This window comes from Misgurnus anguillicaudatus, chromosome 19 (assembly GCF_027580225.2).
Source record: "Misgurnus anguillicaudatus chromosome 19, ASM2758022v2, whole genome shotgun sequence".
Taxonomy (NCBI): domain Eukaryota; kingdom Metazoa; phylum Chordata; class Actinopteri; order Cypriniformes; family Cobitidae; genus Misgurnus; species Misgurnus anguillicaudatus.
The window spans coordinates 15,300,376-15,325,731 of record NC_073355.2 but is presented as its reverse complement, the minus strand read 5'-3'; the positions used below and the strand labels follow the sequence as shown (position 1 = coordinate 15,325,731).

Genomic DNA, 25,356 nt, shown 5'->3' with positions numbered 1-25,356 from the left:
ACTCGTTGGCCCCGCCTCTCGTGCTGAAACGTAAAAGCGCATTTCCACTCGACCAATCAGCGGGCGAGTTGCTCGCACGTGTGTATTGTTTAAACTGCCCGAAACAAACGAGCACTCTGAGCGTACAAACTTCCAGAGGGAGACATGGCGGCCGTGGTGTCCGTTAGCTCAGCTGCCAGAGACGACAAATCTTATACTGGTGCCAATTTTGTCACTAATCCACTCTTTAAAAGTTACGATCAAGCAGCCGAATCTGATAGCTGGGGCTTTGAACATGCCGATGGGGACGCCGGCGATGTGGGTTCACCAACGGGCAGCGAGTGTGCCCGACGGGTCGATGATGAGCTGACGGCCCTCACTCCAGAAGAGATCGCGAACCGTTTGGAAAGGACGAGAAGAGAGTTTTACAATCGCCGCAAAATAATCATTAAAAACCTCCCCGCTGATATTAGCAATCAGGTTGGTACAAAATGTGTTTTGTGTTAACGTTTTGAGTTTCACAGACATTTCAAACACGAATGGAAAACGTGATTTGCAATTTTGTGTTATCGCTGACTCGGTAGCTAATAGAGGGGCTTTAAGATACTCCAAATAATAACTTAATTGTGAGGTGAAGTCCTGATAATAACTTGAATGACCACTGGTTGAGCCTTGTGTTTTCGTGAATAACTGAGTGAAGTCATCTGGGAGTTATTTTGTCACGACACGAGGCCATTTGGCAATTCATTTAATCGACCCAACGTCCTGATGCTTATCAGAGGAAATAACAGCTTTGGGGCTTCTGAAATCACATTTGAGCTATATATTCACACATTGAGACGTGTACATTTGCTACAATCATACAAAGCTGTTTAAAATGCCTATAAAATGTCATCTCTACCTCAGCACAGATGGTTTGTCAACCTCAATTTGTATTATTGACTAAAAGCTATGTAAAGTAATCCTTTATTTTTAGTTTTGTTAGCAGTTTGGTGTTTCTAAGTATCCACCTGTGAATCACATGGTCTTGTAATCCAGATTTAAAGGGTGATTCAGTGTATTGTGAAACATTTAGGGGTCAGTTGACACTGGATGTGGTTCTTTTAGGAAAATGCTTGATTCATGGGGAAAACAGGTGCGTGTGTGCAGTTCTGGTATTGTATGGGAGCCATGAGGATGACAATAGGCATAAGGGGCTCATACAAAACATTTTGCTTTCACTGACACCAAAAGAAAGTGCTGGTTCATGTTATGATGATGAGACATAATAAGCTTGAAAGCAAAAAGTGGTCTTTTTTTCTACTCTCTGTTTGCAGAAAATGAGTCAACAGTATATTACTATTAATAATGGAGGATGCAGTGATTGATCCATAAATATATAATAAACATGTCTCAATACTTGGTGTTATGTTTTTTTTTTTAGGAAGTGCATGAGCTGCTAAGCAATTATGATATGAAGTACTGCTTTGTGGACAAGTACAAGGGAACAGGTGTGTATGACTCATTACTTGCATGATTAGAGATTTTTTTTTGTGATTTTAATTTAATGTAATCATGCTAAATATAACTTGAGTGGTTGTGGTGTAAACATTAAGTGTTGAACTCTTGCGATTCAATTTAGGCTACGTTTACACGTGGGCGGCTATTTTCATAAACGGAATAATATCTAGCACTCAGTTTTCAGAAAAGTGTTTATTTACACGTACCCGTGCATATATGCCATCAAGAGAAGCTCAAGCCCACGTAAGCCAATCACCGGCAACGCTGATGGTGACGCGGACTGGTTCTCTCAGTTTTTAAAAATAACCATGTACGTGTAAACAGGGTCTTAATCAACTTAATTTACATAATATATGACCACAAAACCAGTCATAAGGGTCAATGAAGTTTGGATTTATACATCATCTGGTTAGGTACGCTTTCCATAGATGTATTGTTTGTTAGGATATGGCTATAATTGCCTAAGATACAACTTTATGAAAATGTGAAATCTGAGGGTGCAAATAATTTAAATATTTAGAAAATCACCTTTTAAAGTTGCCCCAATGAAGTCCTTGCAACACGTATTACTACTAATAAATACAATTTGGATATTTATGGTAGGCGATTTACAAAATATCTTCATGGAGCATGATCGTTACTTAATATCCAGTGATTTGTGGCATAAAAATCATTTTGACCCTTTACAATGTGTTGTTGGCTATTGCTATTAATATGCTACTTATGATTGATCTTGTGGTCCAGGGTCACGTATGTGAATTCTGTGCTATCTATACAGCACCAATATGTTTAAATGCTTGCGGTTATTTTTGTAGACAATAACATGCTTGTCAAACATATTACTTTTTGTTAGAAAATTTTATTTTAATTAGATCATTTAGACTGAATGTTGAATAAAAACAACCTGTGCCTAAAGAGGGTCTCACACAGGACGCGCAGCTCAGCGCCGCGCTGTTCTAAAAAACTTGAACACATTGCTTTCTATGAGTATACGCACACCGGCGCCGTCTGGTGGCACCTGTCCACGCCGCCCAGGTACGACTCAGGAAGTTGCTCAAATCCCTGTCGCGCCACTCGCATAGTTTAACATTAAATGACCATGATTAAATTATCATATTTCATTAACAATTAACATTGGCTGCTAGCATATATTTTGCTTTTTCAAAATATAAAATCTGACGAAGCTCGTGCTATTTAATGCGCTCCCCTTTGGCTTACAATACCTCCGATTTGTCCTAGACACGGCGCGACACTGCGCGGCCGGTGTGCTACACCCCCCCCCCCCAAGTGCCTGCCTGAAGAGCTACCAGGGATTTTGAAATTTTACGAGCCCTAATTTAAAGGTGCCATAGAATAATAAATTGTATTTAACTAGGCATTGATGAATAATAAGAGTTCTGTACATGGTAATGACGTCTTGAGCCACAAAGATTTTGTTTCCTCATTTTTATATAAACCTTGTGCATGTAAAAGATTGCTGGAAAACAGGCCAATCTTAACACAACGCCGACTGTGGTGTCACAGTGGAGATGTACGCCCCTAACATTAAATTACACAAAAGAGTTGTGACTGAGTTAGCGCTACATGCTAATTAATGCTATAAATTACATAAATTAGCTGCTAGCGTTTAGGCTAAAGTTCTACTATTGACATTAAAGTTACGTTTTGCAGGTCCATACTAAAAAAAAACACAAATTTACAACTCAGAAACAGCCATTAACAATCTCCAAACAATTCCTGTTTGTCTGATACAGGCCCAAACATTTAAGGTCTGTTTACTAATGTGAGCTACATAAACCTCAGAGCAATCAGAAAAGAGCTCAACATTACTATTCATGACTAGGGCTGGGTATCGATTCCGATGTTCCAGATTGATCGATTCGATTTCGATTCACAGGCTATCAAATCGATTCGATTCAATTTTCGATTACGGTTCCCGGGTCGGTTTTTAATCTCGATTCAAGTCAATGAATATAGATTTAATACAAATACTATATTAATAAAAAAGAACAGTGAACAGCAGTTTACAAGTGGGTAATTAATAAAAGAAATTTAAAGCCACAACACTATCGTCGTCGTCTTGATAGCGAAATCTAAAACGCTTCCATACCTCTGACTTTTTATGTGAAGGTGGCATCAACGTTGATGAAATGTAAATTGTAAATAAAAAAGCTATGTAATAAAGTTACATACCTTCTATGTAAATAGCAAAGAACAATTTAACATTATTTCAATGCATTCTTTGGCACCTTAAAGGAATAGTCGACTCGGCGCAGTAACACCCTCCCTCTCCCATTATGAGAGGGAGAAGAGGATCGGACTTTTCAGGCGAGTCGAAGTACTCCCAAAAGTGCTATTACGCCATAAAATATAGTTCCTCTTTTAAATCCGCTTAGAAAAGCGCTACGTTTTATTTTGTACCACCAAACTTGCTTGTATAACTACTCGTCTTAAATAGGAAAAACGGTGATGTGTTTGGTCACTTCTAACTTTATCTCTAAATGGTACCATTGAATAAATGGGGCTAAGCTAAATGCTATCGAAGCGTCGCAGCGCGCTCCAGCGCTTACGTGCACGCGCACAGATGATAGAGGGATGTATCAACAATTCTTAGTTAAGGTAATAACATATTTTAAAGGGATAGTTCGGCCAAAAACGATATTAAACCCATGATTTACTCACCCCCAAGCTGTCCGAGTTGCATATGTCCATCGTTTTTCAGACAAACACATTTTCGGATATTTTAGAAAATATTTTAGATATTTCTGTTCATTAAATGTTATGTTACGGGGTCCAGCAATAGTCCACGACCTTCAAGTCCAAAAAAGTGCGTCCATCCTTCACAAATTAAATCCAAACGGCTCCAGGATGATAAACAAAGGTCTTCTGTGGGTAATCCGTGCGGTGTTTTTGTAGAAATATCCATATTTAAAATGTTATTAACTTTATAAACTAGCTTCCGGTAGCGCCGCCATTTTGGAGTGATGCGCATTCAGGATGAGAGCTTACGCAGCGTACAGAGTTTCTCTGCTGCTGCTCGGTGCCCCCGCCCTCCGAATTTGTCATACGTCACTAAGAAAAGTGCGTACACTACGCTAATCCTCTCTCCTGAGTCTAAGATGGCGGCGCTACCGGAAGCTAGTTTATAAAGTTAATAACATTTTAAATATGGATATTTCTACAAAAACACCGCACGGATTACCCACAGAAGACCTTTGTTTATCATCCTGGAGCCGTTTGGATTTAATTTGTGAAGGATGGACGCACTTTTTTGGACTTGAAGGTCGTGGACTACTGCTGGACCCCGTAACATAACATTTAATGAACAGAAATATCTAAAATATTTTCTAAAATATCCGAAAATGTGTTTGTCTGAAAAACGATGGACATATGCAACTCGGACAGCTTGGGGGTGAGTAAATCATGGGTTTAATATCGTTTTTGGCCGAACTATCCCTTTAATATTGAAAATGAGTAGACTATTCCTTTAAATATGGGTGCATATTTAGTTTTGATTTTTGGATGCTTTAAATTACAACATAATTCCTGTAGTTAAATGTGTGCTATGCCATAGTTTACTATTATTCCATAATATGGAAAATATAAAGAATAATTGAAGAGTTTGGTTTCAAAACGAGATTTTTGTTTTCTCAAAATATGTTTATTATGTTATCATGTTTCTATTGTGCTACTTGGCTGTATTTTTTGTTATGAAAGCTTAAATCGAAACAAACCGCCTGCAGTTTGATTAAAAAATTAGATTTTTGAAAATTTTTTAAAAACAGAGTTATCTTGTTTTGGAACCAAGCTCTTCAATTGTTTCTGAACAATTAACTGGTAGGGTTTTATTTTGTAAACTTCATTTTGAGGGTTAGTTCACCCAGAAATTAACATTTCCTTTCCAAACTTCAAAAGATATTAATTTAACACAGCAGATGTTACCCAAAATTTTAGTTATTGTCCACTTTGGTCACCAGTCACTTTAATTGTATGAAAAATTATCATCAATTTCTTGGATTTATGAAAGTCATATAGGTTTGGAACAACATTGAGTAGCAAACCCTCATATTTCTGTCAAAAAGAAAAAGGGCCATCTAGTTATCGTGTGTATTGATGTTCTCTACTGATCTTGTATTATAGCTGTTTCTTATGTTATTTGCATGTGCTGTATTTCTATTTAAGCCTTTGTGACGCTGCTGAATGGCGAGCAGGCCCAGTTTGCCATTAAGGAATTTCACCAGTACGTGCTCCGTGACCGCGAGATCTCTGTACAGCTGCAGCCTACAGACGCTCTGCTGTGCATCGCCAACCTGCCCAGGGCTTTCACCCAGCAACAGTTCGAAGAGCTCGTCCGGCCCTTTGGAAACATCGAACGCTGTTTCCTAGTGCACAGTGCCACCACAGGCCACTCGAAGGGCTATGGGTTTGTGGAGTACATGAAGAAGGACTCTGCCGCAAGGGCCAAGTCAGAGCTGCTGGGGAAACAGCTTGGGTCACGCATGCTTTACGTTCATTGGACCGAGGTTGGCTCTCTCACTTTCCCCATGCTACAGTCACGTTGCCTCTGTGTCGACCGACTACCTCAAAGCATCCTTGCCGCTCAGGATCTCCGCAATGTGCTGTCAGACATACACGTGCCCATATTCTGCCAGGTTGGTACACGCTCTCAACCTTTCTGGTTCAGGTTGTGGATTTAAGTGATTAAACTTTAATTTTTTCTAGTTTCATTAAAGTGACATTCACAATACAATGATTTGTGAAGTGACCTTTTCAAGCGCTGAGTGTGGGTTGGGAAAATTCTAGTGGCTTGATTTTTATTGATCGCTATTTGCAAGGGCATATGTTTGGTTGGAGGATTGGGGGGTTGAAGTGTCAACTATAACCATGTTTTCACTAATCAAATATTGGCTGGGTTGTAATTGCTGATTTTGACTATTGATGGTATCACCTCCCCCCTTCCCCTGGAAACTACATCCTTGTCTATTTATTGAATCATGAAAAATTGCTATATTTGTTGATATGGAGTTTGGGTTCTTATTTTAAAATGTAGTTGTTTAACCCTTAACTGTGAGCCCCCTTTTTGAGTTAAAAATCTGTATAACTCTGGTATTCTTTGTTGTAGTAAGCTAATCTCTTTTTAAAGAAGACCCTTTAAAGGACATTAAAGGTATTTTACACTTAAAGCCCTGTTTTCAGATTGTTTATGGTGAAATAGAACGGTTTTGACAGAAATTTCGACGTATGCGGCTGCCCCGAGAACCCTCGGGTGCCTGTGTCCCACCTCCCACCTCCACAATGGGTCCACAGGTGCACTAGAACAATCCTTCCTAAAATGCATTAAACTTTCGTTTACAAAGACATGAAACTCACCGAGTGGTCACTCTTTGGTTACTTTTAAGCGTAATGCTAATGGTCTAAATGAGCATATTTAAAAAAAAAAAATGTCCCTTTAATGTGCATGGGGTCAGTGACATTTACACTTAAAATGACTGTCACCAGGGTTTCCCGCAGCATATTTCATTTAAGGCGGCCCGCCTAAGCTTGGAAACCCTACCGCCTTAACTAGGTCGTCCAAAAAAAAAAATTATTCGCTGTACAAAAGGCCGTCAAGTGCATCTCGGAGAATAGCGTGTACGCGCGTCACACGGCCGAAATGTGAAAGACGTGGTCCGGGTCGTCACTGTCTGGAGGATAACTAGCCAGTTGATAAAACATCTCGGAGAATAGCGCATCTATCATTGTTCGCCAGACGTTCTACAACATCTGCTTTCGTTTGTTTATTAACCCTTTAGTTTCACTTCATCGCGCAGCTATTCCTGTTAGAAAAAACATTTAATTCATAAATAATCTAGTATGTGTTCACTTTTTGTCATAGTTTCTTCAAAATTAAGTTTTATTTGAGTGTTTTAAAAATACATTTTATTTTATTAAAATATTTTAATTTTCATCATGAAGCATATGCCCTGCCCCTTTGATTGCCACGCCCTCGGCCCCACCCACTCACTTAACCCTACCACCATAACACATTTTCTGCGGGAAACCCTGGTCACTACATAATATCTATTATCTAATGGCTTTAAAATATGAACATTCTTTGAGCTTTCCAGTGATATATAATTTGTCATGAATATTTTAGTTTTAGAATAGGCAATATGTTTGTTACTAAACAATTTGGGCCCATGACAGTTAAGTGGTTCATATTTTGACTTTCATATGTGTGAGACTGCGGCAGACCAGAAACGCAAACTCATGTTAAGTGTCTTTTGTCCGGCACATTCCAAAGTTTGGGGCTGGGTGGTCTATCGAGTTGTGGTTATATATCAGCAGTATTGTGCGCGTAAACGTGAAGGGGTTAGGGGTGTGTCGGTTTTCTTTGTTAGAGGGGTAGGTATAAGGAAACAGACAGATAGTACATCAAACTAAGATTTTTCGGGACCTCACTTAAAGAAGGTTATGAGAAAGCCTAGACTATATCCTTGTCTTCTGCGATTTGCTGAAGACAAACTGTAATCCACAAAACTGAGATAACTGAGACGACACATCATGACATGTGATTTCTTGGGGGTAATTTTCACCCCTCACTACTCTTTATTAAAGCGACGGGTTAGATGTATGGCTGATGTAGGCGAAGGGGTATAAAATAGAAATTGGATTTTGCCTTCATTTTATGTTTGTGGTAGTGTTAGGTAATCAGAAATTTTAATCACCATGCCATTAAATTTATTCTTCATATGCCTGAATTTTAATTTGATGTTTAATTTGCAAGCTTTCATCTTTTTTTATACGCTCTTATTTGCCAAATTATATGCTGGAACATTATGTGCCTTCTGCAATATCAGGACTGTGAACTACTGATCTAATCAAAAACTGCCAGAAATACTGAGCTAATATGACTGATCAGCCAAAGGTACAATATGTCTTCAGCTATTCATAGAAAGGATGAACAAGAACTGCTCTGAAAAGGCAGGGATCACTTATTATTGCCCATATTTATCTGCAATCTAAAGTCTGATTCTCAGCTCACACAGGTTATGCTTATATAAGTATTATGTGATATATGTTTGAGAAGAGATTCCTAAGAATGTATTGGTTAAGATTTGTCTGGCTAGTCAAATGTTAACATTGATAACTTTATTTTAAACGATTTTAAGTAGGGTTGGGTACCGAAACCCAGTGCCGTTATGGCTGAGGCATAAAAAAATAAGTTTGGTTCTGGTTGGTTGTCAGTTTAGGTCATGGGTCGGTAGGGATTTTATTTTATTATTATTTTTTTTCCAGTGGCAGCAAGGGATAGGTAGGAAATTGTTACATTTTTAAATTGAATAGCGGATATATGAGGTGACTTTGGCTATATTGAGTGTTTGTCTCACGCAGCGCAGCACGTCTCCACGGATTATCTCTTTTGTCATAATCAGGATTTGACATTAACTTTTTTGCTCACCAGCCAAAGTGGCTAGTTTTTCAAAGTTACTAGCCACTCAGCATTTTCACTGGCCAAATTTTTGTTGCTGGTAAAATCAATTTTATATGATTAAACTTGACTTTGGCATCCTAAAATGACTTTAATTCCAGCAAATTTACTTGCTAAATTAGATGCAGACTGAATTTCAAATGCAGTCTGACTACCCAAATTAAGACAACATTTACTAGCTGGTATATAGCTGGTATATCAGTATAGATCATATCATATATTTAGGTGCATGAAAAACATGCTAGTAAGTAAGGCATAAATAGATTAACTTTGAATGAATATATTAAAAGTAGAACAGGGGTGTAGAAGAAACACTAATTCTAAACTGAAAAGATAAACGCAAAAACCATCGACATCCACTTTAAATATTTATTAACAACAGCAGTAAATACTGTCAAGAAATGTACATTAATTTTACTGTCAGCTAGTTTATGCATTTGTATTTTATAAGCTTGATAATGGTTACTGATAAAAGTGATTTAAGACTTTTTAATGACAAATGTTGAGAGGGCATTATTGTAACATTAAAATGATGCGCAAACCTCTCAGCTGGTGGGTTTTCTTTGATTTCGTGTGCATTCAGGTATGCGCTGAATTTCTCTTCGCTCTTGCCCTGAGAGTTTGCACGCAATTTATATCTAATCAATCACTTCCATGCAATTGTTTTATCTTTCCCGATGTGTGAATGCGCTCAGACTGCGTCCTCTTGTGCACTCGCAAATCCATCAGCTCTTGCGCGCTCTCTGGAAGGTGACGCTTTGGTCCGCAACGCCCCGCTGATCGCGTGCGCGTCTCTCAACAAACGGTCTCTTTGCGTTGCGCTGGGTGCAGAGTGCTCATGGAAGTTGTCGCATTGCATATTGTTTATCATTTCGCATAACTTTTAAGAAAACTACAATTAAAAAATTATATTCAACCTGGCAAAGTGGCTAGTGGGATTGGCTGGCCGAAATCTACCCGCATTTGGCGGGTGTTAATGTCAAGCCCTGGTCATAAATTCAAATATTATAATTCACTTTCTGACCGCAAAAATGAGCCTTGGTTTGTCCTCTCTGGAAGAGAAAAGCCCACTTGCATATCGTTGTTCAGCTCGTCTTTTTTGGTCTGTAAGTTACAACTTTCGGCGGGCGCAAAAGATTACGTTGCTGTGCACGAAAAAGCATCTCGAATGCACACCAAAAGTTACCTTTGCTTTTGTAAGTGACGACAACGATGTGTGAACGATTGTGTTAACGACCGTATAGCTGCCTTGTTTTTAGCATTGGTAGAGGACGTTGCATCGCGTGCTTTACAAAAACGGTGCTGTACTAAAAGGTAAATTATAGTTCGCCTCAAAATTTTTGTGTATTTATTTAATGTGTATTATTTCTTCCCCAAGCTCATAAAATAAATTTGGGTCGCACATAAATTGGCAGGGTCGGTCGGAAACCGGAACCAAACAAATTTTTTTCTTATGCCTGATATTTACTGAATTAGAATACAGATTTCAGTGCTTCTTAAATGTCTGAACATACAAAATGACAAACGCAGAATTGTTTTCGTGTTTTATGCTGTAGTTTCTTCTACTGTTGTTTTGCGACTATTTTTGTCAAAGTATCGATTTTGCACCGGTATGGTGGGAAAAACCCAAATGATGCTGATCCCTAATTTTAAAGGGACACTTCACTTTTTTAAAATATGCTAATTTTCCTGCTCCCCTAGAGTTAAACATTTGATTTTTACCGTTTTGGAATCCATTCAGCCGATCTCCGGGTCTGGCAGTACCACTTTTAGCATAAAAAGTTGGCTTTAAAAGTTACCAAGGGGACTATTTTCAGGCGCTGGGTAATATCATTGCACCTGATGCAGCCATGTTACGGCAGCAAAGTCCTTGATTGTTGCACCAGAATGAGAGTGTGGTTCCTAGCATATCTGCCTAGAGAATCGCAGCATTTGGTTTTCTGTCTGTCTTGGTACACGATGTAACTACAGAGAGTCAAGTTTTAAATAGGAAAAATATTGAAACTCTTTGGTTATTTTTGAGCTTGATGCTAATCAGATTCAATGGATTATGCTAAGCTACGCTAAAAGTAGTACCGCCAGACTCGGAGATCAGCTGAATCGATTTGAAAACTGTAAAATCAAATGTTTAACTCTATGGGAGCTGGAAAATGAGCATATAAAAAAAAAATGGAGTATTCCTTTTATGAAGTCACTTGCTTTCACTGTACTTCAAAGTAAATGTGATCCTTACACCAAACCTTCTGTCAACAATTTGAGGTTTGAAGGATTTAAGGTTTGTTTCTGACACATTGAGGCTTAATGCAAAATGTGTGGATTGCATTTATGGGGCTTTTACTGGCTGCCTTTAGTAATCTTTCACTTTTGTTGTAATGAAAAGAACAGAGTGGACGACGTGCATCCTGGGCTCGTTCGGGATAACATTGGAGTGAGATTGTGCTGTAGTCTATTATTTCCCCAGTTGTGCTAAAGTACCTGGATTTTCGTGATTTATTGTGAATGATGTTCAGCTCTTTCACCTTTGACCTGCTTCACACAGGGCCATGCTGAGAGCTCTTTGGCAGAGTGCTTTGGTTTCTATGGTGACCAGCATCTGACTGGGCCAGGTGCTGTCAGTCAGCAGGTCATTCTGGAATGAGAGAGCGGCCGCCTTTCATGTTAAACACGAACCACACGCATATCGTTAGCTGGAGTGCATTATTAGGCATGGCACATTGTAGTGCATCCCATCTGTGTGGAATTAGGAATAGAATCATGTCGGTTTCATTCTGTTGTGCTCCATTTATTTATGGGGGGAAATTGGCTTTGTGTATTTTACAGTGTTCAAATGTAATTAATTTTCTATTTAAGCCTTTGTGACGCTGCTGCATGGCGAGCAGGCCCGGTGTGCTGTTAAGAAATTTTTACAATGTTGTTTAAAAGTAGCTTATTTATAGCAAAAGGGAACGTATGAAAATTCTCAATTTACCCTTATGCCATCTCAGGGCTCCAGAATAAATTTTTCACTATGGCTCCCAACTGAAAATTTTAGGGGCGCAACCAGAAAATTTAGGGGCACACTCCTTAACTCTACATGCTAATTATTTAAATTTCTTCTTATTTCCACTGTATTACTATTAAGTAATTTAATGATAGATGCAGAAAGTACAATGTGCTGTTTCAAATTAATTGTCACATCACAAAAGGTCAAATTTACTGGTCGCACATGTGCGACGATGTAAAACACAGTGGCACACTCTCAAATTTTGGTGGCAGTCTTGAGCCCTGCATCCCATATGTATATGACCTCCCTTTTTATATGCTTTGCTTCTCATAAACCAAATTCATTTGTTTTTATCAAAGCTTGCACAGGGTCAAGACTGCAACTTTCGCCGGTTTGCGGTACTGGAGTTTTCTACGCCTGAGATGGCCGAGGAAGCTCAACGTCTCACGGATGGAAGAGCTTTAGGTGGCACACACATACGGGTGTCCTTCTGTGCTCCCGGACCACCTGGAAGAAGTATGCTAGCGGCCCTCATCGCTGCCCAGACCATGGTAAACTACTGTCCACCTTGTACCCTTCTTGTGGTGTTTTTTTAGAAGATTCCCATGCTTCATGAAATACCAAGTTTTAGGGTATGAGAGAGGAATTAAGGGCCCGTCCCAATACCTCCCCTTTATATAAGCATGTTAAAATTCTGGAAATTGTTGGAATATGACACGAGTTTTGTGTTTGTGAAATTTTGAACACTAATGAATATATTTCACGAAGCTTTCTGACAATGTCTCCCGACTGCTGCTAATCTGATCTGGGAAGTTTTGTCAATATTCAGGATGTGTGTACCCGGGCTTATCGAGAGTTCAATCATATTAATAATAATCACGCTGCATGTGACGTAGGTGGGCACGTTCGCTACGCTAATTTCATATAGTGGTGTCCCATTTCATAGGGAAAGATTTGAACCCCCACTTCCCTTGTTTAGGGACTTTACTATTGAGGGCACTCAAAACCAAGTAGAAGTTTTAAGGGGGTAGAAATGGGACGGGGCCTAACGGATGCATTGTAATGTTATGCACAAATCCATGATCAAAAAATGGGTAACACTTTACTTGAAGAGGTGTTCATAAGACTGACATTACATCTTCGTAATCATGACATGACACGTGTCACGAACATGAAGAAGAATGTATTCACGTATATGACAACTGTCATGAGGTGTCATTCATTCAATTATGTCATTTTTAATGCAAAGATGACATTGTTTGAGATGTCTTTATGACAACTTGACATTACCAAGACAACACACATTTCCACTCTTTACCAGTGATACAAATAAAATGTTTCATTAATGTCTAAGTGTTAATACTGTCATATACGGTAGTTTTATAACAGCATCATAAATATTTTTCTTGACCTCAACTACAGTGATACAAATTATCTGACAGCGTTTTAACACTTAGACATTTTAATGATAGAATATTCTTCAGTTCATATGGACTACCGGCACATCCGGGAACTTGACGGGAACTTTACACAGCCGGCAGGTGTGAATAACTTATGAAATCACTCAGATTAAACATGTTGAGTAATTATCTGTCCACCCTGCCTGCCATAGAGCCCGAAAGATACATTAACACATTTAATTTGGTCAATATAAAAACATGTCCCTTTCATTCTCACAGTCAAATTTGTGTAACAACGCCATCCAGTGATTGCTGGAAATATCGCTAAGCCAGTTAGTTGTATGACTCGACGGAAAAGTGCACTCATTACTCTAAATATAAAGACATAATAAATAAATACTAAGTAACTTTCAAATACGAAGTAAAATCATTCACTTGCTTCCCTGTTGACTCGATGAGGTACGAGTAAATGTCTGGGTAAGACACCTCTGGCCAATAGGGAGCGTTGTTACACAAATTTGATGCTGGGAGAATGAAGGGGACATGTTTTTGTATTGACCAACTTAAATATGTTAATTTATCTTTCGCGCTCTATGGCAGGCAGGGTGGACAGATAATTACTCAACATGTTTAATCTGAGTGATTTCATAAGTTATTTACGCATGCCGGCTGTGTGCGAAGGTTGCTTTGTTCTGCTGTTTTGAATGGAAGCCAATGGAACGTCTAGTCTGATTTCCCCCAAAAGTGGGCGTGAACCTGTTTAGAGACATTCTATGACGGTCTTGCGCCGGTTGTGCGTATAGTGTTGTGTGTCTCTTTTTTTTTTTAGTTAACAGTTCATTTTATTTGTTAAACATATACAATTCAATAATTATAATTAATATTTTATTATTATTATTATTATTATTAAAATTATATTTTATTGCATTTGGGGACTGCTTTACCTAAAATGAAATGAAAACAGTACAATACTGAGTTAAGTCATGCAGCGTTGGATCATCCATACCACTAGAAAAGTGTTAATTACATTAAATACATTAATTTAATTAAATGTTTTGTTAGTTTTTCAGAACCCTCTGTGTAAGGAAGAACAAGTTTTGTTAGTGGTCAGTTTTTTATGTATTGTGCACATGCATAAAGTATAACTTTTTTGACATTTTTGTTGCATTTTATTAAGGTATTTAATACTATTTGACATAGTATTAACACTTAATGACATTTAAATGACCATTTATGTAATATTAACCCATTAAGCTAGGTAGTTTAAGTTTTATAATAAATCTGCTGTGTCATGTTTATGACAGATCTTACAAGTTTTGATGTATTGGTTTATGTCAAGTTGTCATAAGAAAGCAGAAGCTTTACACTATTTGCGTTTCAATCTCAATTTCACTGCACATTGAGTACCAAGAGTCATGAGGTCCTTGAAGATTGTTATCTTCCGTCTCTACAGGCCTTGAACCGAGGAAAAGGTCTCCTTCCTGAACCTAACCCTATGCAGATCCTTACAGGTCTGAATAACCCTGCAACACTTAAGATGCTCCTGGCATCTCTCAACCCTGGACATAAACAAGGTGCGTTTTTGTCACATAGTATTTCTATTAAGACCTGGTCAATGATTTTTGTGCAGTCACTGGTATAGAATGTCTTTCCGGTAGCTCGAATGGTAAAGCATGGCGCCAACAGTGCTAAGACAATGGGTTAAATAAATTCCCAGGCAACAAATGTACTCCTGAAATTATATACCCATTTGCACTGTCACTTTGGATGAAAGCGTCTGCATAATGCACTCTTCCCTCAACATGCAGGACTTCTGGGAGCTCCGCCCAATGTACCGCTGCTGGCTAACCCCGCCCTTTCTGCCGCACTTATGCAACTGATGCTCCAGAACCAAGTCCAACAGGTACAATCCCTTCGTTAGCCGTCAGTATTTCGGTTGCATGTGTTTCCAGCCCTCACTCTCTGTCTCTCCCCTCTTAGCAAGCGCTTTTAGGGAACCCTCTAATTTGGGCACAGCTTCTGCACAGTAAAGAGTTCAATCTCCTTTCTTGTGTGAGTGGGTCTTCAGTGTGATGTGGTTGTAGTGTGCGTGGCCAAAACAATGACTAATGGTTGATTTGTTTAATGCAGTCACGATTTATTTTTGCCAGAATATTGAACAGGTTGTGTTGGTTTGGTGTGCCGTGTTTAAAAGTCCAAAGTGTATATGCTAAGTTTGTTTGTGTGTGTGGGTTTTCAGTAATGGAGTATTATCTCCCTGCAGGCTGGATTGCTGAGCGAAAGTACTTTAGCTTCTCTTCCCCTCCAACAAGGCATTAACATGTTGGGAGAGTTACCTCAAGGTATCATCTTTTATACATTTAATCTGTTTGTTTCTGTTGTTTTGGGAATTTATGGGCAGTTTCCCGGACTGAGTTTAGATGGCTTGTCCTTGTTTATATTAGACTATTTAAATTTTTTTACGAACGAACAAAAAAAACTATACAGGTTTGCATCTTGAGACAAAACAATTAGAGCCCGACCGATTTATCGTTTTGCCGATTTTATCGGCCGATATGAGCATGTCGCAGATATATCTGTATCGGCGTATAAGCCGCAGATATGCGCCGATATGAACGTTTGTTACAGAACACATTAAATGCATTTGAAAGATGTAAGTACTTGTTTGTCCAGCAGAGTGCGCCATACTGGTTGCTAATGGCGACCCAGATCACTCACTGTAGTGACACCAGCCAATCCCCCACCCCCTTCACTTCAGTCAGTCAGTCTCTCAGTTCAGGTGGCTGCAGTCACGCAGTGTCTTCTTCACAACATTTTTACACCTGGTATTAAGACGCGCTTTGGTCGATTGGATTATAAATGGACAAGAGAGACGCATTCCCGCTTACATTTGGTGTTTTTAATCCGTCTCTTTGTCGACTTGCGAGTTAAAACGCAAGCGGGAGAAATGACGCGAGACGGAGAAATGACACATTTAAACTACGCGCAGCCGTGCACTTATATAACACTATATGAGATTACTGCTGCTTGTGTTGTTAGTTAACACGCTCATTTCAGAGCAATTGATTCAATAAGCTCGCGCAACTCAACACCCTTGCTAAATAAAAGAGGCGGAGCGAAGACGCATTAGTTTTATTAAAGTCTAAAGTTTGCACGGAACCCTGGGTTTGTGTTATAAAAACGTTGTGCACAACATTAAACATAGTGTACATTAGTATGTGCTCCGTCAAGCATTGTCTTCGTAACGGTGAGTGGCTAACTAATTTGTGAAGTACACAACTTACTGTAAAGCTAATATTAATCAATGACTTCATAAGTTTCTCTTTATAACGTTATTCTCGTCAAAACTGCAAATGATGCAAGTTTTATGTATTTTGTTCTCTTTGTGTTTTAAAGTTATTTATAATAAGTCAAGTTTACTGTTTAGTGCACTGATATCCAACTAATTTTGGATAATAAAGTTTATTGTTAACTTCTTGCCTATAGTACATATCTTTGTCACATCAATATAAGTGTTGGATCACCACATTTGTGAGTGATCACCACATTTGTGAGTGATCATTGCATTGCATTGTATTTATTCATAGTATATTATGTTAAAGTATATAGTGTATTCTATGTACAGTACTTTAGTATAATATACTGTAGTATATACTGAACTATAATGTACACATAAAGAATATCGGCCGATATATCGTTATCGGGTTTTTTTTACTCCCTAATATCTGTATCGTCATCGGCCGGAAAAAACGCATATCGGTCGGGCTCTAAAAACAATGGATAGCAGGGTGTCCGCGGGGTTTTAAAAAGTATTAAAAAGTGATAAATCAAAATTGTCAAATTTAAGGCCATTAAAAGTGTTAAATGTGGTTAAATAATTTTTTCAGACTATCAGGTGTCCTATTCTGATTTAAATTCTATCTGCGTTCGCGTTAGGTTAAATATGGGCTTTAGCATATCTGGGCACATAATCAAAGATTTTTCGTCTCTGGGATGTGATCAAAGCCTGGAGTGGAGCTAAATCACGTTCCTCTCTCCACTGTAAGCGTTCTGTAATCACTACGCACCAGATCCACTCCAGGTTTTCTGACTGTATCACGTTAAGCTGAGGTAAACGTAACAAATACACTTAAGTGAGCAATAACCTTGAAAATTACATAATAATGCTGATGCAATAATTATTGGTTCAAATAAAAGCATCAAAATCGAGGGGCAACCTTCCGATCTCTCTCTATTACAACAATTTATGATAAACTATATGAGGAGTTTCGTTGCAAGACGAGATAACTCTGTTTTTTTTAATTTTTCAGAAATCTCGTTTTTTTTTTGGTTGTGCATTCCAATAAATATAAATTCAACTGCAGTTGTTTTTTTTTTTTATTTAAATCTTCATAACTTAAAAAATACAGCTAAGTAGCACCATAAAACTAAATAATAACATAATAATAAACATGTTTTGACAAAAAATGTTAAAAATGAATATCTCGTTTTGCAACGAAACTCTTCATATTGTTAATATTCTGTAATAAGACAGTCTTTATGTATCCAGTCTACAAATGCGACCTCCAAAGGATGCAGCCTTTGGTTTGAGAAACGGCCAGCATTTCACCTCCACGAGAAATCTCGTGACATAATTAATTTCGTGATACATATTTAATCTCGCGAGATCTCGTCTCACCCCAGCGAGTGTTTTGTTCCTGCTCCCTGGCACACAGGAAAATTTTCCGTGCTCTGAGTAAAGGCATCAGTTTTAAGAAGGTTGCGGTCATGACATTTTTGCCCTTGCTGCTTTTTTGTCCATCAATCAAGTGACTTGTCATAAATGAGTAAAAATGAATGAACGAATAAATAAATGAGTAAACTACTGCCCCCTAACACTATCTTGTAACTTGTGAAGAAATAATTCAGAAGTTAGCAGAAAAACAATTTTGACAGCTTGTGAAATGGGCTGTGACACAAAACTATGACTTTGAGACTATTCAGTACACTTCCAATGCAGTGGCGTAAAGGTGGCATTTTTTTACATGATCTATGGTTTTTATGCATACGTTATGCTTGCTGTGCGCATACATGTAAAAAACTGACTATATTCCAGGCTTAAACATGCATGCAGTGTTTTTGGATTGGTTGTCTAGAGTATTTCAAACTGTGTACTTTTGATACAATTTTGCACTGGAGGCATTTGTACTCTTAAATCTGTTTATTTCTACTATTGGCACTAGCATCTCTCACCACAATATGAATGTTTTTGCCATTAAATGTAGAAGGCCTGTGGGGATCAATGTGCGATTTCAGATTTTTTAATTTTTTATTTAGGTGGTATTGCTTCAAGTCTGGGCTTGCAGAATGAGCCTGTTGGCCCCATTAAACAACCATCTCAGAGCAGACCATTAGGGAGAGAAACTGAGACATCAACCACCCCGATTGGCTTTCCTCCAACGCCTTCTCCTGTGTTACAAGGAATGAACGTGCCGACTCTTCCAGGGGTGAGACTAATGGTGGTAACTGATGAATTTGTTGTTCTGTTGTCATGTCATAAGGTCAATCATGATCTGTTTTTCTGATTTCTGTAAAGGTTTCTATATTGGGCGAACCTCCTAAAGACGTTGGTGTATCCCAGAACCCCTTTCTCACTGCTCCTAGCATATTTCCATCTTCAGGTGAGTCTTGCTCGGTTGCGCGCTGTACTGTTTTTGCTACTGCTTTAGTTTTGTTAGTGCAAAACCTTATGATCCCTAAGCCATCGTTTTGTTTAGGTGCCAGCACAAGAGCCCATCCCTACAGAAAAAGGACAGCGGTGGGCAGCACATCCAACCAACGCACAAATCACAGCATTCATTCGAACTACAGCCTGCGCTTCCAGGACTCGTACACACCAGAGTTTCCTCCTCTGCACCAGGTTGCCTGGTTTTAATTTTAGCTTTTAAGTATCGGACTGCCTATAAACATTACTGACTTGATTGTGTCATCTTTTGTCCCCATCCATCCCACTTAAAGGATCCCTTGTCTCACCTGTATGAGCAGCAAGAAGTTTTGGAAAATTCAGTGCTTTCTGGTTATGGAGTTCAGGTATGATATCACCTCCCATCATTGTTGCCTCTAGTTATGGTGATTTATACCTTGGACATATGTTATCATAATTGTGTTTCTTTCTCTGGCAGTCTAGACATGCAGGCTTCAGTGATTCAGGGTCTCCTTTTAGCTACCCACCTAGCCCACCACAGTCTTATTTCAGCTTTGGGGTCCCTGCAAACATCCATTCCAACCAGCTCAATAAGGTAGTGTCAATATTAAACTACCTGTCAAACGTTGCTTTACCTCAGTGTTTCTGTAGCTCACCGCAACTTACAGGATGAAGTTAAAAATGTTAATCTTTTGTAACATTTCAAGTAGCGAAAATTGTTAAAGTGACAATCCATCCAAATTTCAATATCACCCCATGATTAGTGGTCAATCGATGTGTGTGGGGGGGTATGGCCGATAACGATATATTGATAGCTGTATGGCCAATATAACACGTTATTACAGAAAATTTGTGAAAGTAGTGTGTGCACGTGTGTGTGTGTGTGTGACTGTACATAACGCCATGTTAAAAACTGAGTAATTGGTCATTTTACTGTCTGTCAGACTTTGGCTTTACATTGAGTTGACACTGAGTGTCTTTATTACAAACATCAAATTTAAGTAATAGAGAAATTTACTGGCCTATGGAAAAAATGTATCGGCCGATGATAAAAAGTACAAATATCGCCCTTTGCGATGTATTGTCCCATCACTACCAGTGGTGAGGAAAGTTACTTTTAAAAGTGATGCATTACAATATTAAGTTACTCCCCAAAAAAGTAACTAATTGTGTTACTTAGTTTGTTTTCATGGAAAGTAATACTTGCGTTACTTTTAAGTTACTTTTGCGTTACTTTTTGTTACTTCACTGAGGCTTGATCTCTTTCAGGCCTTGCAGGTGTTTTTTATGACCGAGAAGTTCTGCATTCAGAAATTGCATATTTCCATTGCAAAAATGTCAAGCTCTGGCCTGCCATCTCTGTTCCTCTCAAGTTCAAACGCATAGTGCGTAATTTTTCGTGACTACGTTTAGTTTAAGTAAAAAAATTTCTAAATAGAATTAATTAATTTAAAAAGTAATGCGTTACTTTACTCATTACTTTAGAAAAGTAATATTATTACTTAATGCACGTTACTTGTAATGTGTTACCCCCAACACTGATCACTACCTATAATGTACTCGCCCTCAAGCTATCCGAGATGCATATGTCCATCATCTTTTAAGCGGATAGTTACTTTAGTAAATGTGCTTGCTTTTTCAAGCTTATAATGGGAGAAGAAAAACATGAATCGGGAACAACTTCTGACTTTATGAAGGATGGATGCATATTTTTTGGGCTTCAGAGGGCGTCCACAAGGCTTCAAGGGGTTAATAAAGGTCTTTTGTGGGCAATCTATGCGAAGTATATAAGAAAAATATCCATATTTTAAATTTTATAAATATAATAACTAGCTTCTGTTAATTTACGAGTCACTGAATGACGTACCTGTAGCAACGATCGCTCGCTATGCTAAAACTTTCGCATGAATCCAAGATGCCGCTGTTACCAGAAGCTAGATGTTACAATATATAACATTTGAAAAATTTATATTTTTCTTACAAAATCACATTGACTACCTGTAAAAGACCTTTATTAAACCATTGGAGTCGTGTGGATTACCTCTGTGAAGGATGATTGCACTTTTTGGGTTGATGGTATCGACGATCGTCAGACATATTGCTAATTGCGGGCTTCTATGACGATAGTTAGCGATAGTTATTATCATCATCATAGTTTCACATTGACTTGCGTATTGCATGCTTTTCCTCGCATGAGAGGATTTGTGGGCTTTAGTTTGCGCGAGAGTTTGTAATGTGCGTGGATTCCTTCTTGCACGCTCGTGGACTCCATGGGCGCGTCCTGGACTTTTGCTTGGACCTGAATGCGCGCGGAATGGACTCCTAGCAACTGAGCTGAGGGGCAACCTTCCGATCTTTCTTATGCCAATATGGAAGTGATTTAAACTGCAATTCATCAACTGGCCGCTTGAGGCTGGCTCCAAAAGGGAGTCAATTCCCATAGACCTCCATGTTAAAATGGCCAACTTTACAGTTGGAAATAATGTTTACAGCCTTGTACAAAAATTGTTTTTGGTCTATATAGCTAAGTTTGCCCTTCATGACAACTGTAAGGAGGTGAATTTTTTGTAACTCATCCGTTTAAATTTTATTAAGCCTTAAGGGGGTGGCACACCGGCTGCTCAGCGCCGCGTTGTGTTGCGTCTAGGACAACTCGGAGGTATTGTAAACCGGAAGTGCACATTAAATAGCGCAAGCTTCGTCAGATAGCGTCTACTTCAAAATGCAAAATATACGTTAGAAGCCAATGTTAATCGTTAATGATTTGGGACAAATATGATGTTATTTAATGTTAAACTGTGTGAGTGGCGCGACAGGGATTTGAGCAACTTCTGAGTCACAGCTGGGCGGCGCGTACAGGCGCCACCTGGCAGGGCCGGTGTGCGTATACACATAGAAAACAATGTGTTTGTTTTTTTTAGAACGGCGTGGCGCTGAGCGATCTCCTTTAGAGTTCTGCATAATTAAGGGCATGACCACTTTAGTGACAGCAGTGGCTATTCAACCGTGACTCGAGTCGAGCTAGGGGCAATCAGTCACCTCAGTTTCACCCACGTCCCGCCTTTTACCCATTTTTGGATATCTGCAAGTGATGTGCGGCCAAGATGGCGACGGCAGGCACCGCCTACATTAGGCTTCAAAAATGATCTTCAGAAACCTATGGGTGATGTCACGGACACTACGTCCATCTTTTTTACAGTCTATGACCTAAGCTTGTAATACGCGCGGCTCTGACATTTCCGCTAGAGAGGTTGTTCCCACTCCCTTGCAAGCAGGAAATTTTAGAGCACCTGGACTCAATGACGCGGATGCACTAATGGCATCAGTTTTAAGCAGTTATGACAGTGTTGGCCTTGCTGCTTTTTGTCCACCAATCAAGTGACTTGTCATAAATAAGTAAAAAATGAACAAATAAATGAGTAAACTACTGCCCCGCCCCTCGATACGAATCGTGTATCGCAGTCTCACAGGCTGACGAAAGGACGATCTCAAAATGAGGCCAACACTAGTTTAAAGTCAGAAGTTGTTCCCTAATCCCCATTTTCTCCCATTATAAGCTTGGAAAAGCAAGGAATTTCCTAAAATAACTCCAAATGTGCTCATCTGAAAGATGATGGACATATTTCTCGGGTTTGCTTGAGGGTAAGTAAATCATGGGGTAATTTTGATATTTGGTTGGAGTATCCCTTTAATGATTTATTCTGTCTTATGACTTTTTTTGGTACTGATTGGAGACCATGAGTGTTATGACTAACCACAGTATTCAACACTGCACATTTGATTTTCCATTAGCTTTGAAGTCTTTTGTTGCGCTGTGATTCAAATGAGCATCACAGCTGGCAACAAGCCCAAGAATCACTTACGTGGATGCATTTTCAATACTCTGATTCAATTTCAGAAATTCTTGTTCTGATGTCATCAGTACACAGTGTTCCTTCTTGTAACCTTTGTATCTGCATGGACCGAACGAGTTGCAGAAAGTTTAATAAGTGCTTTTTGTGGTTCTTCAGGCCGTTGGAATGCCTCCAGTGACTCATCCCAACCCATTTTCTGCTGCACCTGGTGCTGGAATGAAGGTAGGCCATCTTCAGCCCTGATGTCTGCAGCGTCTATATTTATTCCTTGTCAATTAGAAGTGTGCCAGGAACCTTTCAACAGTTATTCTTAGCGGGCATCTTTCGATTTTCTGTCTCTTCAGACTCCCATAGGTGGGCATAAGCGTCTGTTCTCCCGTCTCATCCCATCTCCAGAGCCCAGTCCCGAGGGTGGTTACGTCGGTCAGCACTCTCAGGGTCTCGGGGGACACTACGCCGACTCCTACCTGAAACGCAAGCGCATCTTTTAACGAGCTATCAGGGGCTTTCACCAAACGGATGCCACCTAGTTATTACTACCTTTTTAAGTGTGTGTGCGAGGGCGGTAATGAGAGATGGGACGGTCACTTGGGCACAGGAACCACTGGAGGACCCTGAAGCTCAGATGATCAGTCTTATGTTGGTGATTGTGTTCTTTTTGTATGTTCTTTCAATGTGTATGTAAATAGTTGTTGTATTTTATTTTGCTTTTTAATTTTATTTTAATTTACTTTTTTTGTCAACCCAAAGATGCAACGGATACCATAATGAAAGGGTTCCCACACCCTGTTGGTCTAAATAGTCCTGTTCTGTAGCCTATTTTTTTTTATTTTGGTTTATTTGGTTTCATTAAGCAGGACAATAGCGTTTATCAGCTATGCTTCTCATTGGTTGTGTATATAGTTGTTCAATGTCTAGTATAGCTCCCCCACTACCAACATAGCAGTGCCAAGCCTAATATGCTTATCGCATTTAGCTGTACAGATATGGTAGCTGTCTGTTTGGTTCATCCTCTTAACAGGGAGCTTTTACGCTGGGTTAGTTTAAGTTTTTTTCCCACAATGCACCATTCTTGTTGCACTACTTTCCATCCCTCCATTGTAATAGAAAGTCAAGGTTTTTCCCATAGTGAATGTTTGTTGCACTTGGAGGATGCGCATCATGTAAATCCATCCTCCTAAACGTGTTCGTTTCTCACCTGTAGTGGTCTCGTTTCACGCCTGTTCTTGTTTTTTTTTGCCTGCTTTCCCACCTCTCTTATCTTGTTCGATCGGCACACTTTGCTGTTGCATAGAGTTAGTATCTCCGCTATCACATGTGAAGCCCCAGCTGTTTGGAGATGGCATTTGAGGGGCTTTGCTTCCCCCACACCAGGCTCCAAGCAGAGAAAGCACAGTATGCCTGCTGTTGCTTCTGTGTTCCCCACACAAAATCGTAGAAAAAGTGCCATTCCTCTGCAGACCAACAGAGGGAGCCAGTTAGCTTTTAAGGTGGCACTGCTTCATATGAAAATTGCAGACTTTACTTGCCCACAGTTTCCTTTTTTGTTTAGTTTAGTTTTTTTTTTATTAAATGAGAGCCAACAGTCTGAAGCAGGCCGGACCTGTGCCCCAGCGTGACGTTTATTTTACCGTAGTAACTGTGACTTTCATTTCTCTCTCTCTCTGTGGGTTTTAACTGCTTTGCCCCAGAGAGGAAGTGACATCTGCAGACTGGAATGTGATTTATTTTGTCTGTGTGAATTATTAATCTGGTTGATAATTTTTGATTTGTGATAACGCATTACCTCTTATTTCTTACCGTGGCTTACAATGAGCCAGGGTTACTCATGTGCCTGCCTTAAAGATAAGGCGGTGTTTACTGTAATCTCTCCTCACTGTGAGGCCGAACTACATTTAACATTATTTGCCGTGTACATGCTTGAGTTTTTCTTTTTCTGGAGTCCTGAACTCTTGTTGTCGTGTTTCATTTGGTCTGTAATGATACGAACAATGCTGCTTTACATTTTGTGTGTATCCATCTGAGTGAGATCGCACAGTATGTTGTAATTGATTTTTCACGTGCGACACGTGGCAATAGCTACTGCTGTGTAAAATGAACTTGAACCTTTCAGGTTATTCATCTGTTAAATGACCTCTTCAGTCATTCTTTTCTTTGTACAGCTCTACTGCTCTGTGTTGTGACATTTGAACAAGTAAATGTTATTTAAGTTCATTGTAGTTTTGTGGTTAATCTGATATGCACACGCTTCACTACACTGAACATCTGCAATTAGCTCTACAGCTACGTATGGCATAAAATATTCAGTATTTAAGAGTAGAAGTTTGTTGTCCTAAGCTTCGGATAGCTTTGCATTTCCCAAATTATGTTGAACAAATAAATGTAAAAATAGCTATGATTACGTGCACACAATTTTGTCAAATCGACAGAATTTTAGGTTAAGACCGTAATGTTACACTTTAAATGCACCCTTAACTCTTTCACCG

At 39.1% G+C, this 25,356-nt stretch overlaps 1 protein-coding gene across 2 annotated transcripts; it reads left to right on the top strand.

Annotated features, from left to right (window-relative positions):
- The first annotated feature begins 62 nt into the window (after positions 1-62).
- Positions 63-25,084, top strand: raver1 (ribonucleoprotein, PTB-binding 1). Of its 2 annotated transcripts, XM_055189366.2 has the most exons (15): positions 63-459; positions 1,403-1,469; positions 5,662-6,131; positions 12,293-12,484; positions 14,787-14,907; positions 15,142-15,236; positions 15,314-15,385; positions 15,597-15,675; positions 18,650-18,819; positions 18,909-18,993; positions 19,090-19,232; positions 19,331-19,402; positions 19,495-19,611; positions 23,027-23,092; positions 23,215-25,084. In XM_055189366.2, exons 1-15 carry the CDS (start codon positions 145-147, stop codon positions 23,359-23,361), a joined length of 2,211 nt encoding a protein of 736 aa, XP_055045341.2. In that variant the 5' UTR covers positions 63-144; the 3' UTR covers positions 23,362-25,084. The 2 variants fall into 2 exon arrangements, with proteins under 2 accessions (XP_055045341.2, XP_055045357.2); XM_055189382.2 differs by lacking the exon at positions 15,314-15,385 and having other exon boundaries at positions 65-459.
- The last annotated feature ends 272 nt before the right edge of the window (positions 25,085-25,356 follow it).